At 48.2% G+C, this 17,813-nt stretch overlaps 1 protein-coding gene across 1 annotated transcript in view; it reads right to left on the bottom strand.

Annotated features, from left to right (window-relative positions):
- Nucleotides 1–13,396: 13,396 nt before the first annotated feature.
- TNS1 (tensin 1) overlaps nt 13,397–17,813 on the bottom strand; it is a 65,541-nt gene continuing 61,124 nt past the window's right edge. Inside the window, exon 34 of the mRNA XM_054381062.1 lies at nt 13,397–17,330. Within this exon, the coding sequence (XP_054237037.1) occupies nt 17,186–17,330 (145 nt within the window). The 3' untranslated portion in view covers nt 13,397–17,185. The remainder of the gene's footprint in view (nt 17,331–17,813) is intronic.

Here is a 17,813-nt window from a genome sequence, read left to right as displayed (position 1 = left end):
TTCTTTTGTTCATAGCTTTCTTTATACCCATCCCTCTGCTCCTCCTTTCACATTGATCTTTCTGTCATTTCTTGACTGCCAGCTCTCCTTTACACTATGCTGTGTCCTGAAAACCTTGCTTTTACCCATGACCTCGTTTATCTTCAACCACACATGTACATCTAGTGATTCTTAATCTATAGTGTGGCTTCCAGCAGTGCTTAAGAGACTGATGGAGACAAGACCTTCTTGAGTGATTTAAACTCCTTAAACTTCTTTCCCTCGCAGGCTCTTTACACTACTTGACTCCAAAGAGCACCCTATGCTTTAACCTGCCTGGAGCCTCCTGTACTCAGCATAAATGGGCTGTGCTTATGCTTATGCTTATGTGCTTATGCTTACATGACCTCCAAAGGGTCACACTTGGGCCTGGCCACGGAATCACAGGAAGAGTCCAAGGAATTCTAATTCCTTTGGCATGAATCTTCACTCCCTGAGGACCCTGAAGAGTTTCATCACATCACAGTGTTCAGGAGGTCCTAGAAGGGCTCATCATTCCATATGATGTTTTCGGGGCTTTCTGCAGGTGACCAGGAATTTGTGTCCAGAAGTCTAAGTCAGCCCTGAATTAATGGAGATCTCCAAAAAGATATTTGATCCTTCCAAACCCTATCATTCTGTAACACATCTCAACAAGTTTGCTGCTACTTGACACAGTACTCAACGTACCCTGCAATGTTCCCTAAGCTAAGCCAAAGGGCAGGAACTATGCTCAAGAGAAAGAGGTATAGAAGCACTTGGGGGAAGAAACAGAAAGCAGTGGTGGCAAAATGAGGTTTTATAATCTCAGTGAAATCTCAGAGAAAACCTGATCCCACTGAAGACCTGGCAAAACCTCTCATGGTTGCACACCACAACCATAGGGTAAAGAGGAGTAAAATTCAAGAACATCAGCCTGCTGCCATATGTGTTGCTGTTTTCAGCTGCACAAGAGCAGGCATCTTTATCTCCTGGGCCTGGAGGTTCCTACCCATCGCCTGTGTAATTCCACTATATCAGATCCTTCTGATCCACTCAGTCCTACCACAAGTGAGGAAAGGGGTCTGTGTTTGAAACGTGGTTCAACACAGAGAGAAATCTACCCATCAGGCACCACCTCTCAGCCTGCTGTTTGCAATACAGCTGTAGGGCTGCATTTTGCAGGCAGGAACATGTTGCTCACCCAAATGCTGGGAAACATCTGTGCAGACAGCAAGACTGACAGGCACATGGTAGGGTGGGAAGCCAGTGGGGGCAATGCCAGGGACAAGGACTACAACTGGAAAAGGAGTTGGAGGGTGAAAGCCATGAAGGTACACAGGATTCCCCAAGCTCTCTTTGGGACAGGCCACTGCAGCTATATCTGTCTCATCAAGCCAAAGTCATGATTATCAGCTGTGATTCAAGATGGATAAGCAGGGCAGAAGAATCTGACAGCTGTCTTGAAAAAGTCTTGGCAACTCACCATGGGAAATACTGTTTCATCAGATAACAACGAGATCCATGCTGGAAGAAACTTTTTGCTCCTACTGCAATTCAGGACTTCTAGTCCTCTTCCTGAGCATGGATCCTGCAGCAGAAACAAAAGAGAGAGATCCCAGATTAATCCAGACTCTTCCAAGGAAGATAAAATAACATAAAACCAGTCCCTTGAATCCCACTTTAGAGACCCTCTTCTCCTACATTTCTGCCTACACATCTGGTAAGGTCAGAAAAATAACAGGAGAAACTAGAGAAGCTGCAGAGAAAGCACAGTTGTTTTCAGACTCAACCCAGATGTGTAAAGAATTATGTCTTGTATTTCCAGATGACCAGTGGTTTCAAGAGATCCCTGCCATCTCAATGCCTGGGGTGAACACTTCCTTTCCCATTGCAGCACTGCATGTAACAGCAGAGACACATGGTCCAAGAAAAGATGGGTGTGGGAACTTTACTTCGATTGGTCCAAATCTTTTTCCAATCAGTCCTGAAAAACCCACATCCTTCCAGATCATAACTGACAACAACAAATATCACCTGCAGGGAACAAGGCAAAACAGAAGGAATAATTTGATTCGTTAGCCTTGCCAAAGTGATCTAAAGCCAATTGTCCTTCCATTTGCCTAGGTCAGAGCTAAACCTCATCCTTACTTTGAAATCTCACTTGCTGGCCATTCCTGGGTGGCTGGACTCAACCAGAGAACAGGGGCATGTGGACAGTTGGAAAGACCTCCAAGCAGAGGAGATCTAGAGTTTCACTGTTGGTTGAAAGAAATGAGCTGATTTTGCCGGTTGTCAGGCTGCAATCACAGCCCTGATGAATGACAGAATAAACGAAGTTCCTTCTGCAGCCAAATTCCATTGACACCTCCACAGAGTTGGCTTTCACCATCCACCACGGCAACTACTAAGGTGCATGGGAAGGGGAGAGGGTGCAGCTCTTCATCCCACCCTGGGTTATTTTTACAGCTGGGAAAGGAGGTGGTGAACCTGGACGAGAGGGTTGAAGGATTTTCCAAGGCAGCTCACAAAAGCTGTGAAACTTGAGCCAGAGTCTACAAGGCCTCAGATCCCCAGATCAGCAGCTCCAAATGTGTCACTGGCACTGAACCTAGAGGGACCATGTGCCCCAGAAAGGAATTTCCCTGGTTCTGCCCAAGCAGAATTTTTCTGCACACAAATAAAATCTCCTAGCCAAGTACCTGTCTCCCCCACTGGTGTAGAAAACCTGAAACAGATGCTCAGAGCTCATGAGCATCCCCAACCTTCCTGGAGGACACAGCCTCAGGGGTCACAGGCAGGATGTTGGGACAGAAAGACCATCTATGGTAAGCAAACCTTTTACCTGCCCAGATACAAGACTTCTGAAAAATACCCAACCATGCAAAGACTATGGAGCTGCACTGATTTACATCAGATGCAGATGGATCCCTTGAAAATCATTTCCAGGTGAGCTGTGTGGAGCTGCCCAGAAGTTGCTTGCTAGTTTCTCTCTCTCCTCATTCCTTGTTGCCAAAACACATTGAAGCTGAGGATTCACAGGCAACGCAGAATGGTTCCCTTGGGAGAAGCTGTTCCACACATGCCTTCCCAATAAGCTATCCCAGCAAAGTGGCAATGTTAGAAACCAAACTGGTCATTGCTGGTAATTGTAGAAATGGACAAAAATAGCAGAAAAAAAATATCAATTTCCTGCACATTTTTTTCCTGATAGTTCTACCAAAAATGTTTGGACTATCCAAAAGAGAAGAATGGTTTGAGTAAGCAAAACAACAGTAATCACCTGCTTCTCTAAGTGTTTGCAAAATACCATAAACTGGTTTTCATAGCCAGATGTCATTCCTTTCCACAACCATCAACCCCTTCTCCCAGTTACTCACTGTGAGTAATGGGAGGGGAAAGAGATTGTTGCCTTTTTTTTTTCCATGGATTTTAATTGAAAAAATTTCATTTAAATTGAAAAGTGCTCTCTTTGCCTCCTCTTTTCCCCCAAGAATGGGTGACAGCACTGCATCTGTAGTACAAAATCCTTTGGCTTTAGTCACTTAAACATTCAGCAGCAGAAGACAGTATCTATGTAAGTCCTTACTGGCAAACTAGGAGTGGCATGACAAGACCTCTAAGTTTATAACACTTCTCCAAGAAAGCCAAGGTTCCTGGGCACATTCTTCATCACATGCTCAGTTATGCTAACAGAGCTATCAAAGCCATGCTGGAGGGGAGAATTGTTTATATTTATTTCTTTCTGAGTTGTAGACCTTGCCAGTAGAGCCTTCAAAATAAGAAAAGAAAAACCCTCTGTCTTGCTGCCCAGAAACTCAATCCCAAAAGCCTCCTCCCAACCTCTGTTTACAAAATTATAAGCTTTCTTTGTCCTAACCATTTTCCTGTTACAATAATATTCTTCATCTTCTATCTGACATTTTTCTGGTGCATGGAAAATATTACTTCACTATGAAAGGATTTCTTATGAATCAATACAGAGAAGGGAACACAGAGATGTTTGCAGTAAATCACCCTCGAAGTAGAGACATGTAGAAAATGAGCTACAAGAATCAGTAGATAATCCCAAGCTGTTTCCAGATGGAAGGAGGTTATATTTTCCATACTCTGATTTCTGTGTCACAAAACATGACGGTATTTATTTTAAATATTTTTTTTCTTGTACCGTCCAGTTATGATTACATTAGATGGGTTTCCAAAAGTTACAAATATTGGCTTGCTTTAGGTAACAAATGGAAGAACTGAGATATTAAGTTCAAACCAGCTAAGGCTCAGACCCTTTTGAAGTTAAGAGCAGAGTCCAGCAGCAGAAAGCTAACTTCCATCCATCAGGGTTCCCTCTGCTACTAGAACAGTCATGACCAGAGCAGAGGTCTGATTTTCCAGTGCTTTGTAGTTTCTTTCACCCATTTCTCCATGCTGGCAGGGAATACACTTGGAAGTAGACTTGCTTCTTCCCTTCCATAAAGTGAACTCTGTCATCACCATCTCCTTGGAGAAAGCTTGGCAGGACTGAACACCTGGTGACTTGAGGAAGCCGCTGGATTGCTGAGTTCTTGGAAGCACTGGACAAGGAGCAACCTACCTGAGGCATCTACCTCAGGCAACCTACCTAACTGGGTGTTAGGTACAAAGCCATTCTCCTAAAGGAAAGACATCTGAAAGCCATTTAGAGACCATCTGGATGGAATGAGTTCTGGTTCCTACCCAGGGGACCAAGGCACATCCTCTGAGTTGTTCACTCCTGTAGTGACCTAAAACTTAAGACAGGTAAATGAGTGAAATGCATTCCCCTTCCAATAACTCCCTGAGACCTGACAATCTGGGGAAAAATCATCCCAGGAGCTCTTTGTGGAACCATGGTTCATTGACACTGTGGGTATGTAGCATCCTGCAAGGCAGCTGAAAATCTGATGACTTTAATAGATACAACCTCAGACATGCTAGCAAACAAGTAACCTGTGAAGAAATAGAAGATCAGTCTTCTCTAAGATGATTCCATCTGTGAGCAGACAGTGCAGGGAAGCCCCATTTGGGGGTAAAATATTCTAGAAAGCGGAGAAACTTCTTGAGTTCTAAAAAAACACTGAGAAAGATTGTTGTGATGTCCACATCAGCAAAACAGTTTGGTTCTGGGCTGCCTGTATCAATATCTCATCTTCAGCCAGCTTGGAAGGTTTGGTCCTGGCCCAAAAAGCCATTTGAACTGTTGTTGGTGTGTTCTTCCTTGCTCTACTTTAATCTCTGTCTTTCACAGAGCAGTGCAGCTGTGTAAGGCCTGTCTCACATTTCATTGGGATAAAGCATGAACAAGAAGCCACAGGAGCCAACCAGCCACGAAAGCTGCACAAAAGGTGGTTTCAGGAGGAGTAGCTGATGTACCAAAGCTCCTGTCCTTCAGTATCCAGATAATGCAACTTTCACAACAAACTTCTTGCTTTCTTTTCACAGTTTTGCTGAACTGAGAAACAACTCCAAGTAATACACACAGTCTGATTACATCCTGCCTTCTCCAGGTGTGCCAGACCAACCTTCTTTCTTTGCTCCAGAGATGGACAGAGCTGGGCAAAGGAGGAGCTGGAACTTCATTAAAGCCCCTGGCTGTTCCCTTGCTATGAATTCCTAACGCTGATTGCACTGACAGGGGTGGGACCCAAACCTGAGGGTATGACTGAGTCTTGAGTTCCTGCAAGTTACTGAGCAATGGGGGAGTGCAACCAGTGTTAAGACCTCTCTCCTTGAAGCTGAGGGTGCCTCTCTTCACTTTTCCAATGGCTGGGGCTGCCTGGGAGGTTGCCAGAGCTCTGTGTGCACCAGCTGTCTGCTTGAATCCCTTTTTTTTTTTTTCCCCAGGAAAAGCTGGCATTCCAGCTATTCCAGCACTCCCCTGCCCTTAAAGACCTGAGTTTTTCCTAGCATGTCAAATACACCAATCTATAAGAGGAGCAGTACCAAGCCTGGAAAGCTGGCCCGGGGTCGGGAGAAATGTCAGTACAGGAGGAAGTGTCTGTCACATACACACACACACACACAAGGCTCCATCAGCCAAGCTGTTTGAAGTCATCTTTGGCTTCCTGCTCCCCTCCGCTTTCAGCGATCCCATCGGTAAGGATCGGCTGACCTCTACTGGTGTCAACCCATAGCGCTAGCTAACAACCAGACCACTCGGGCAGGGAGGAAGCCTACTGGTCACATGTGCATGAGTGTCTCCTCTAGATGAAGAAAGGTCCCACATGACCGGAGAAGCCAAAAAGGGAGGAAGTGGATGGGAGAGCATCTGGGAAACCGGAGGGAAGATGCCACAAGAGCTCAGATTACCTTGGGAGTTGCGTTACCAAACCCTCCAGCATCTCCACCAGAGATATGCCCCAAGAACTGCTGGCTCTGAGAGGATGTTTGGTCAAAACAAGGTTGAGAGAGAAAGCAGAGACAAGATAGCAGGGTGCTGACCTTGGAGGGAACTTAGGAGGCCAGGCGGACCGTGATTAGGGTCCCTGGGTTCGTGCCTCACGCTCTTCTGCACAGTCATTTTTCTTTCCTTCATGCAGCAGTTTCTGAAGTGTCTAAAGAGGGAGTGTCTCCCTGTTTTGCAGTGGTGTGAAGGTGAGGAAAGCCAGGAATGAGCTCACAGCCAAGAACTTTCTCCTTGCTGGGAGGTGTTTAGGATCACCCTCTGAGTACAGCTGAGGCTGGAACCAGAGGGCCTTAGGAATGAAGGACACTTGTAACACAGCAAGCTGAGGCAGATAGCAGCCTGCCTGAGCAAGGCTGATATTTCTTTCACATGAAAGTGTAAGATATAAAGATGTGTGAAACTCTACCTCCAGTACTATCTATATCAAAGAGTTAAGGGGGGCTGCTTTAAAATAGGACCTTGGCAAGAGTTCCTGCTCCTCCTCACGTCTTACTGAGTGGCACTCTGCCAACATGTCAGCTTGGCTGCTCCATATGTCCTAGGCATTCCAGGCATGGCCTACAAACCTTTCTGGTGCTCCCAGGGAGATCACTGTCTCCACAAACAGCCTCTCCTCTCAGTTGTGGAGGGTCCCAGTGACCTCTGAGAACCATCTCCCCAGCTGAGGACCAAGAGGTGTATCCTTCCTGAAGTGCCAGAAACAAGATCTGGGGACATGCTTGGAAAGGATTCTGAAGACAGTGTTGGACAAATTGTGCACAAGGACTCCCTTTTTCCCTCCTGCTCTGAGTAAGCACAGAGATCCATGGGGAATGGTGGTGCACAAGGCAAAGCTGGTGGGAATGAAATTGAATGAAGTGTAAGTGGAAGAAGATGTTTCAGCTGAGGTGATCATGGCCATAGTTGTCACGGACCCTGAGTGCTCATGAGGAGCCAGAGGCTGGCAAAGCTGTGGTATTTTGGAAACTAGCCCATGCACACAAAAGATTGAGTCATCTCCCAAGGGTCATCCAAATACCACAGTAAACCCTAGTGTGCCCAGGATCCCCTCATGTTGTCTTGGAATACTGGCTCAGTCCAGGCTGCCTCAAAGAGGGAAGTCTATATCCCAAGTCACCATAATCATTTTCTCTGACCCTGCACATCCTTTTCTCCTTGGTTTTGCTCTTCTCAGTTTAGACCACTTGAAAAATCCCAGCCCAGAGAGGGAGTCTGCATGAGCAGAAGCCTTTTGAGATTACTCCAAGGCTAGTGGGTGATTATTTTGCCCTGTGAGAGCAGGGGAAACAGGCAAGGATGGCACAGCACAGATACCCAGAAGCACTGGAAAAAACGAGATCTCGGGAAGCCAAAGGTGTTTGATAGGCATCTCCTATTAGGACATATGGCTCTCACACAAGCAGCCCCACAGGTGCTGAGACAACGAGGTGTGCTTCGGCTGGCAACTGCTCTTGTCTCCAGCCCTCTTGAATGGCTGCCGGGCATCCCAGTGGAGCTCCGCTACGCCAGGGCTGAGGTCGCTGTTGCACTTTGGTTCAACACAATCTCCCTTCCCACTTGCTGTTCTCACTAGAGCGCAACTCTGGAGGCTTAAAACAATGAGCTTACAAATATTCTGTCCCCTCCCTGCTCTCGCTCTTTCCTTCTTTTTTCTTTGAGGAGAGAGGGGAGAGGTACATAGTGGATAGCACTGGCACTTGGGTTAGGAGGGGTGAGAGAAATGAGATCACAAGAGTGTTCCTGTCCTGTTTTGCATACACACACACATAAGCACACACATGTGCGTGTGTGTCTCACTCTCTCAGAGGACTCTCCCAAGCTGTCTGGCACCATTACAAACTGCACCTATATGTTGCTCCGACTCAGACAGGAAAGCTCAGAGCAGAACCACCATCACCACCACCAGAAAGATGCCAGATGCTTAGGCCACACAGCTGTTGCAGTATCACCACGATAGAGACACATCCCTCTGTACTTTCAGCCTGGCAGGAAGAGACAGGGGAGAGAACCCAGAGTCCAAAATTATGACCCCCATTTTGGGTCCAAACACTCTCTTCTCTGCCATCAACAGGATTTTCTGCTAGTACCAGTTACCATCAGGTCATGTTGATGCCCAGAGCTCCAGGTGATCTCTGGGGAGACTTGTTTTTTACTGAAGATGAACTCTGTCTCTGACTCTGCCAGGCACTGCCTGAGCCCCACACAGGAATGTGAGATGCAAGAAAATATGGACTGGCAGCCAAGAGGTAGGAGGGTGTGAGTTACCCTGAGTCCACCAAGGCATCAAGAGGCAGAGGACACTTGCACTTGGGTTATCCCACCTCAAGGATATGTGGGTACAGCCAGCTGGAGGCCATTGATGTCATTTGAAACAGACACAAGGCAGAGCATGAAATGAAGAGTCACTAAGCATGATAGATGAATCTCCTTGTCCCAGGCTGGGGCAGAGAGGTTGTGAACAAGGTTCTTCACATCCCTTGTCTAACTTATTGCTTTCTTTAGCCAGGCTGTAGCATGAAGAGACAATCTGGAATCCTACTTGACATTACTTCATACCTACCTGAAACTGCTAGCATAAGAGCATCCAAACAAAAACGGTGATAAGGTGAGCATCAGCTAACCAAGGAGAAGAGATTTGGCTAATGATGCTTTTATTGACCTGAGTTTTTGATCTAGGCTGCCTGATTTTCTTGGACTTCATGGTGTTGTGGAAGCCAATGCTGCACTGCACTGCCGTATGGGTTTAATGAATTCCTGCACTGAAGATCTGCACAGAGGCATCTTTGGGTTGTGCTCAGTGAAATGAGGCAGGGTCTAGCAGAGGCTGCACTACATGTGAGCCTGGGACTGGCACTGCTGGGAGTGTTCTGCACCCAGCTCAAGGTGCCTGTAATGGACCCCAGTTGTGCCACCACCCGGGAGGCTCCCAGCCCCTTTATCTCAGGGATGCAAACCCAACTGCATCTGAGCTTGTGTGTCCATCACAGAGCAGTGGGAGCACAACTCGGAGGTACACTGCAGGTGAGGAGCTACAGGAGAACCTGGCTGCAGGCTAGGAGACAATGCCTCCTGCCCATCCTGCTTTGGGCGTGCATCAGCCCAACACCTCCATCAATTGAAGGCATATCCCTGTAGATGGAGCCAGAACCTCACAAGGCGAAGGACAGCCCAGTCCTACCCATCTCCTTTCTTTGAGGGGCAGAGCACACCCAAGACACTCTGCTCTGAAGAGGGAGTAGCCCAGCCCCTCTCCTCCCTGCCTTGATCACTTCCAGGGTTTTGTCTCCACTCCCTATCCAAGTAAACCGTTCCACATTGTCTCTTTTTTCTCAATACTTAACCCAAAAACCCCTGACAGACTCCCCCAGGCCCTGGTGGGGTGTATCAAGGCACTGACACATTGTGTCCTCCTTAGCTGCCTTGGTCCACTCCCAGGGAAGGAGTGAGAGTCAGGCCCAGGACACAGAAATTGCTCCAAGTCAGCTGCTGAGGAAAGAGCATTCTTTTATCTCTAAAGCTGCTGGTTTGGTGCTGCTCATCCTCAGCCTGTGCATCAATAGGAGCCTTAGGCTCTTGGGGCCCTTGGGCAAAGGGTCTCTAATCCTCCACTAATGGATTGTGTTGTCACCATCACATGCAACGGCCAAGCAGCTCAGGAATGCAACTCAGCAGCAGCATCCCAGAGAACAGGGTGAGCTCACGTGCGTGCCCACATTCATCTCCATATGGAGCCTTGCAGAGGGGAGTGGCAGGCAGCACTCTGCCCAGTGCACTCACCTCCACAGAGAGGACCATCGATCAAAACTTCTAGTCACCTGAGTAACTTCAACACTGGTTTTCACTGCAGGTTCCAGTCCATCCTGCCCACAACACTGCAGAACCTCAACTGGTCTAGGAAATGGGATGCAAGCGCTTGGCAGGCAGCAATGCAGCATTGGTCAGGTCCAGCCCCATGTGGACAGGGTCCCGTCTGGTATGGCAATGGGGCAAAGGTAAGTTCAAGAAGTCAGGGAGAACATGGCTCAGGGGGGGTTGACTTGGGTGACTGCAGCAGGGAAGGGGACAGGAATGCTGTTTGCTTAATAGGGTGCAGATGTGAACACAGATCACTTCAGCCATAGGGTGGCTTTTGTACACATCTGGTCTGCTGCAGCCTTCCCACCCTGGGCAGGCTGGCTGCCTCCTGACCTTTGCCCAGACACGATGTTGGGAAAAGTCAGGTTGTGTCACGCTTTCTGTCACTTGATGGTACTTCTGAGGGGGCCCAGCATCAATGAGAAGCCAGGAAAGAGTATAAGCAAAGGAAGATTAAACTGCCTGATCCCCACCACTGTGGTCCCATTTTCACTCCAGAACTGAGGACTGTTTCTAGCTTAGTCAGTGGAAAATGATGATGGTGGTGGGAGAGACCCACTTCCAGGGTTTCTGTGCAGGAGTACCTCCTTGGACTCAGGGCATGGCTTTCCAGCTAGCTTTTATCTGCCAACAGCACCCCGCAGACCATTAAGCCTGTGGGCTCCAAAGCCTGGGCTTTAACATCTGTTAAATAAAGGTTGCTCAGACTGTGACCACGCTTGCAAAGGAAGCAGCTAGGAATACTTGCCCTGGGTGAAGGCTTGGTACCCCCAACCCCAACCCAGAGTTTCCATACTGTCTGACAGCAAGCCCACTCTCTTCCTCTGGAGCCAACAGCAGACAGTATGAATCTTTGCTGCTTTTCAGGCCGTGTAAGAAACACTCCTCAGGTGATCCAGAGCCTCAGGTGCAGGGGCTGAAATCAAAAGACAAACACTAACTTGGGAACCTCAAGCTAGGGACTCGATAGGCACAGGGAGATGTGATGTGGGAAAGGTTTCCTGGCATGGAGCTGGTGGATCTGCCTTTCCCGATGGTATCATCACAGCCACCAGCCTGGCCTGGAGACAGCAGCAAACTGCAAAGAGGGAGACCCTGAAAAGCCTGCACTGTGAGAGCCAGTGAGGGGAAGCGGGTGGCAGATAAGAACATGTTGAGGAAAAACACAAACCAGAAGCTCCTGAGGAATTTTGGAAAGGAAATGGGGAATTAACTGCAGAAAAGCCAGATGGGGGGGCAAGGAGGGGCAAGGAAGGAGGGGTGGAGGGTTGATGCACAGCAGTTTATGGCTCACAACAAATAGTCTGTTGGTGCCTGCTCACCAGGCACTGGCCGCCTCTCCTTCCTGCCTGGGGGACATCCCCCAGTGGCTGTCCCAGCCAGGCAGGAGCATCAGAAATGGGCACACAACTGGTGCCAGCTCCTGCAGGATCAATTCCAGCAGAACTCAAGGAAGAAACAAAACTAAGAGAAGCTGACAGGAAAATACCATCCCTGCTGTGTCAGACAGGGAGAGGACGCTGCAGGTCCTGTCATGCTGACGGGCAGATGGGGAACAACAGAGGCCAAGTCTGGCAGATACCAGGTACCTCTCAAGGTCCCACGGTACAGTCTGGCTTGGAAGGCACATATCTTGGGAGCCCACCTACAGCCCCATAGCTATTTCTGTGGGGCTAGAAGACATCCCATCCTCTCCCCTTTCTTTTTTTTACCCCTCTTTGCCTCCTAGCACAAACCCCATAGCACAGGGTCCCCGCACAAGCAGCCCCCTCAATCCACCCCTCACCCTGCAGCTATTTTAGAGAAAGGCAGGAGATATTTTTAGTGCTGCCGGCTCCCAGGAGAAACTCTGAGCCTCTGAGCTGCAGCAGCACTGGCGCCAGAGAAACTGCCGCTGCTCTGGCTGATATTTCTCGTATAATTAAACTCAATCCATCCCGGGGGCCAGGCCTTGGCCACCAACTCAGCAAGGAGGGGAACGAGCTGAGCCAGAGAGCCAGGGGCTGAGGGATCTGATGGATGCTGGGAATTACTCTGCAAACACTGGGGAAAGCCAAGCCTGAGACTTTGAGGGAAGTTTTGCCAGACTGGCAGGGGGGGGAGCAGGATGGCTCTGAAAGGGTACGGGAATGGGATTTAATGGGAGCAGAGCCCAACCACCACCTCAGCAAAGGCAAAAGACCCCATAACCAGCATCATCCCATCCCATTTCCCTGTGGGAAATTGACTCGAAGGGGCTGCCCAAGACTGGACAGAGAGCACCCAAAGGCAGCCTAGGAAAAAGTGGTAGGATTTTGAAGAGCACACACTGTCTACAAGACAGGCTGGAGATATCCCTCCTAGTAAACAAAAGCCCAAGCCAGAGCTGGAGCTATGTAGGAAGTTTGGGGGCTCTCTGGCTAGCGAGCATCTGGTGAACACAAGCTGTGGCTGGAGGCTGACAAGCAGCAGCACAACCCCTACTTCTTCCCACGCCCACTGCCCCACATCTGTCCGGGGGCCCCAGTCTGCCATCAAGGAACAGGGGGAAGGAAAGCCTGGAGAAAACACAGCACCCACTGGGATTTAGGGGTTTTCTTTTTCCCTGTGCAAAAAGAACAGAGCATTTATTCCTGCGCTCCCTTAAATTTCAAGATACATTTCCAGCAACCCAGACACGAAGCTGGCATTCCAAGCAACAGTATATTTTATATAATTTGATACTTTTTTTGTTGTTGTTTTTACCACTTTATAAAGCCATACAATGAACTGCAAAGGATCCAACATCTGTACAATGGGAAGACAACAGCGGAGTCACATTCACACACGGACATGGGGCGACCAAAGTCATCCTTACACGCTTGACAACGTTATGGGCAAAAAGATACAAAACAGAACAGGGTTGGGTTTGGGGGGTTTTTTCCATCTATATAAATACACAGAAATGGGCAAGTCTAAAAGTTTGAAACTGTTCATTAACACTGATTAGCAAATAAATCTGTAACATTCCCAAAGTAACAAAGACAATAACAACAACAACAAAACCCACACATAACACAGTGGTGGGTTGCTTCCTTTTCTTTTTTTTTTCCCCCTCCTTTTTAAGGAAAAGAAAAAAAAATTTAAAAAAAAAAAGAGTAACCCCAAACCAACCTCGCAATTTGCAAAACAAACGAACGAAATGAAACAAGCCCCTGCGGGCTCCTTTGCTGTCTGATCCTCCTGCCTGCTCCAACGGGAAGGGTTGCCTTTTGTTGATGCTGCTGTCTGGGGTTTTTGGGCAACTGGTTTCTTTACCCGCCCAACCTGCTGGGTGGGGATTTACTTTGCTCTTCAGTGCAGGCGGTTGAACACACTGGAAAAATCAATGCCTGGAGGCTAAGTTGGGTTTTCCTCCCTACCTGGTTTGTTTTCCATGTGTGGTTTGACCAGGGGCAGCCAGCAAATGTTGCGTCCAGAGCAATCCCAAACTATTCTCAATTTACCTGCTTAAACCCATGAGCCGCCCCATCTCCACTGATGTGCACTGCAGGAGCTACCATTTTGGCTAGAGAGCGAACAACCCCTTGGGAAGCGTTTCCCCAACAGACAGCAACATCGAGAGCAAAGGGAGGACAGGCGGGAAGGGGATTCTCTGAAAAACAAACCAACACAAAAAGGGCACGAACAATAAATTTACACACACACACACACATGAAAAAAAATTATATATATATTTATATATATATATGTGGGGGGAAAGTGCGTTTTAAAGGATATCTTTGGCAAGAATATATGCAGTTCTTTGTGCAGGAAGGAGGGATGTGTTTGTGTGTGTGTGAGAGAGAGAGCGAGAGATACCATCCAGCTGCTGACAACGGCAGTGTGATTACAAAAAAACATATGCTGGGCTTAACTCATGCAAGCTCAAATCTCAAATACCATGACTGCATTTAAAACCCAAAGGGGGAAAAAAAAGAAAAAAAAAAAAACGCAAGTGTCTTTTCTGTCCCTTTCATAAGGAAAAAATATCAACACTAGGTCCCCACCAGCCCCAAGACCTGGGCGACTCTGAATGCCAGCCTCCCGTCTCTCCTGGGGACCAAAAGGGTAGTTACACCTAAAAATGTAGCTTTTAAAAGGAGATAAAAGGGGAGGGGGAAAGTGCCTTTAAAGGGAGTTGACAAACACCTGGCTACATCATTGGAAAGTGATTAGATGTGTGTTAAAAAAAAATGATATAATCATCAGATTAGTGTTGAGATTTTGATACAGTCTAAATCTTCAGCTCGTGGGTTAGTGGGGAAGCCGTGAGCGGCTCAGGGCCCGAAGCAGGCGTGATGCTTTCGGCAAGTTATCTGCTGGGGTCAGCTTCTACACAACATCTCTGGGGTGCTTACATCTGCTTTGTTTGTATGGAGAGAAAAAGAGGATAGGGACTTTCAAGCACCAGTTTCCGAGGCAGCGGATTAAAATAAAATTACATTATTATCATCTCTTTTCCTAGCAGTGAGAAAACCAAGTTTGAAAAATAGAGGCTTTCAAAAATATATCTTTATATATCTATAAACACAGTGTTTTCTCTGACCGGTGAACGGCAAGGTGAGGAGATTTCAGGTGAGATTATCTCTCATCTTGCTTGAATTTCGCAGAAGGAGGGAATCACTTCTTGAACACATCGAAAACAAAAAGGTCTCCACATCCATGCAGCTGGGGGACCAAGGAGGTGGGAAATCCTCCTCCCCCCAGAGCACCCCATGCTGCCTCCATCTCTCAATCAACTCCTCACTTGGCATCCTTACTCACTCCAGTACATCCAGCTGTGCCATCCCGCTCCGGGCGCCCATGCCGCTCGCTCCCCCAGGCTCACACACACGCACACACACATGCACACCAGCCACATGCACGCTGCCCGGGCATGGGGGGGGTCCCCGCACCTCTACCCCCATCAGCATTTCTCCTTGTTCTGGATCTTCTTTTAACGTGCAGGTATATCCCCGGGGCAGAGGAAGGGGGGCAGATATAATGGGGGAGTTATGATGCACACAAAGCAATATGGCAAAAAAATAAATATTTTCAGAGTGTAAATTTAACTGTTTCTTCCTCCTTAAAACTTTGTTAGCTTACAGTATTTCATCAGCATAGTTTGCATATATAGTGTAGCTATCGAGGCAAGGGCGGCCCAAGGACAACAAGCTCTCTGGGATTGGGGGCTGCAGCGCTATGTTTCTAATTCTTGCCCCAAATATATTGTCTGGGCCACTTTGCACTGAAAACTTCTCCCGAGCTCAAGGCAGGGGGAATATTTGCAGCAGAGAGCTCAGCAATGATCAGTCATCACTCCAGCCAGATAGCTCCCCCTGTCCCAAACCTTCATGTCTGACCAAAGCATTCTCTGCCCCCTCCCTGACACTGAGGGGCTGGTACCTCTGCCTGCTGCCTCTCCAACCATGATCTGTCCCTACAGCAGCCCTTTGTCCCTCTCGCCCCCCAGCTGGCCCTCCTCACCTCCCAAAGGGAAAAGCTGTCAGCACCAAAGCCACTGCAACTCTGCAGTGCATTTGGAAGGCACAAGCCTCCAGCCAGTCGGTTTGGAGGGCACCCATGTGCCTAGCAGGGGTGGCTCTCAGAGGACTTGTTACCTCCCCACCGAGCCAAAGTTGCCCAGTGATGGCAGGTCCTTTCCTTTTCTACTTTCTATTTAAAATTTGCCTTTTTTTTTTTTTTAACGTGGCCTCCAAAACAAAAGGAAGAGAAAGCGCCTGAGTTACTTGTAGTCATTCACCTTTCGTGCAACTGGAACGTCCATGCAATTTAAAAACCGCTTGAGCGTCTCCGAAGAGTGAGACAGGGATAGCCACGGGGCTGCTGCTTTGCACAGAGAACCCACCTGTGCCAGCATCTGCTATTATTATTATTATTATTATTATTATTATTAATGCAATGGTTTTCTTGCCTTTCTAGTTTGGTTTTTTTTTTGTTTTTTTTTTTTCTGTGTGTGTATAAGAGAACGTGTGACAGGCCGCAGGAGAAAACTACCAAAGAGGACTAGTGATGGGAGAGAAAAGGGGAACATGGAGAGGAGACAACTTTCTGCATCCTCCAAGGAGGCTGCCAGGGAGCATCTGCTTTCCCCACACATTCCCTTGCTGGCTTGGAGGCAGAAGCACCCCTAGGGGAGATGGAGAAATGTCATCACCCCCCGCTTCGCTTCTCCAGGTGGACTCACAGCTGCTTACCTGTGACTGGTGCTGGGCTCTGGGTCAGCAATGCAGGTCTGCCCATAGCTGAGCTCTGCAGGGATGGGAGGGTTCAGAACCAAGTCCCTCCACATCCCCAGTAAGTTGCCAGGAGACCAGCCAGTTTCAGGAGAAGTGCAAGGGCTGGTGAGAACCCTATTCTGCAGCCAGACAAGGGAAGATTTCTGAGAGCATCTACTACATTGTCCCACAGAGACCCAGCCCACATCATGATCTCCTACAGTCGTTTCAAACACACAGATGATTCTCACTGATGGAGCTGCTGGGACAGAGCTTCTTCCATGGGTTTTGCCAGTTGTGTCATCTTCTTGCAGATGAAAAACACCAGTCATGGTCCTGCAGTCAGTCCCAAGTGGCTGTCATCTCTTGGGACCATGATGCTGGAAGCTGGGAACACACCTCTCACTGCCACCTTCATTTGGTCACCTTCTCTGCGATGGAACATGCATCCTGTCCGGCGTGACTTTGTGGTTCTCTTATGTAGGTGCATGGATTTGGTTCCTTGGCTTGTGTTGAGTTTTTAGGGGTTTCATTGGGGCTTCCTTGTTGTTTGCTGTTTTCCTCCAAAATTCCAATCCTTCCCCCCCACCGCCCCCCCAGATTCACTTCCCTCTCCCACAATGCACTTCCTCACACTCTTTCTCGGATCTGCTCCAAGTCCTTCTCCAAAATTCAAGAATCACCCACAAGTGCCAGCTCATCTTTTCTGGCCAGATCCAAGCATGACCCTGGAGACAAAGTTGACAATGGCTGCAGCTGGCTGGTCTGGGTCCAGCTCCGCAAAGAGGTGGCAGATGTTGTCTGTGGTACTCCCTTGCTTCCTGGCCACAAAGCCAAAGAGCCTGGGTAGGGAGAAGGTGAGAGACTTAGCAAGGCTGGCCAGCATTGCTCACCCAAGGAACACCACCACCTTCTTCCAGCATGGTCATCTCCACTTTCCCCTTTTTAACATCCACCTTGCACAACACAGAGAGATATCCCCAAATCAGAGAGGATGAGAGGAAGGCCACGTGGGGACATGGGGAGCTGAGTGAGGCCATGCAGTTATTTCTGTCTGTCTCTCCCCTGATGAATAAAACGCCTCTTCTTTTTTTTTTTTCTTTTTTTGTTTAATTAGAACATGCAAACTCAAGTTATAAATACAGGGGAACAGAATGTGACACAGGCCCAGGCAGTGGCATTTCCAGCCGGGGAGAGGAAATATCCCAGCAGATGGACATCCTAATAAAAACCCCTTTGCTAACACAATGGCTAAAATTAGTGGGAGTTCGCCCCTGGAAATGGGCTCAGCCAGAGGCTGTTCACTCCTGTGGGTCAGGACAGGG

The sequence above is a fragment of the Indicator indicator genome, chromosome 5 (assembly GCF_027791375.1).
Source record: "Indicator indicator isolate 239-I01 chromosome 5, UM_Iind_1.1, whole genome shotgun sequence".
NCBI classification, from domain to species: Eukaryota; Metazoa; Chordata; class Aves; order Piciformes; family Indicatoridae; genus Indicator; species Indicator indicator.
This window is presented reverse-complemented; position numbering and strand designations above follow the sequence as displayed.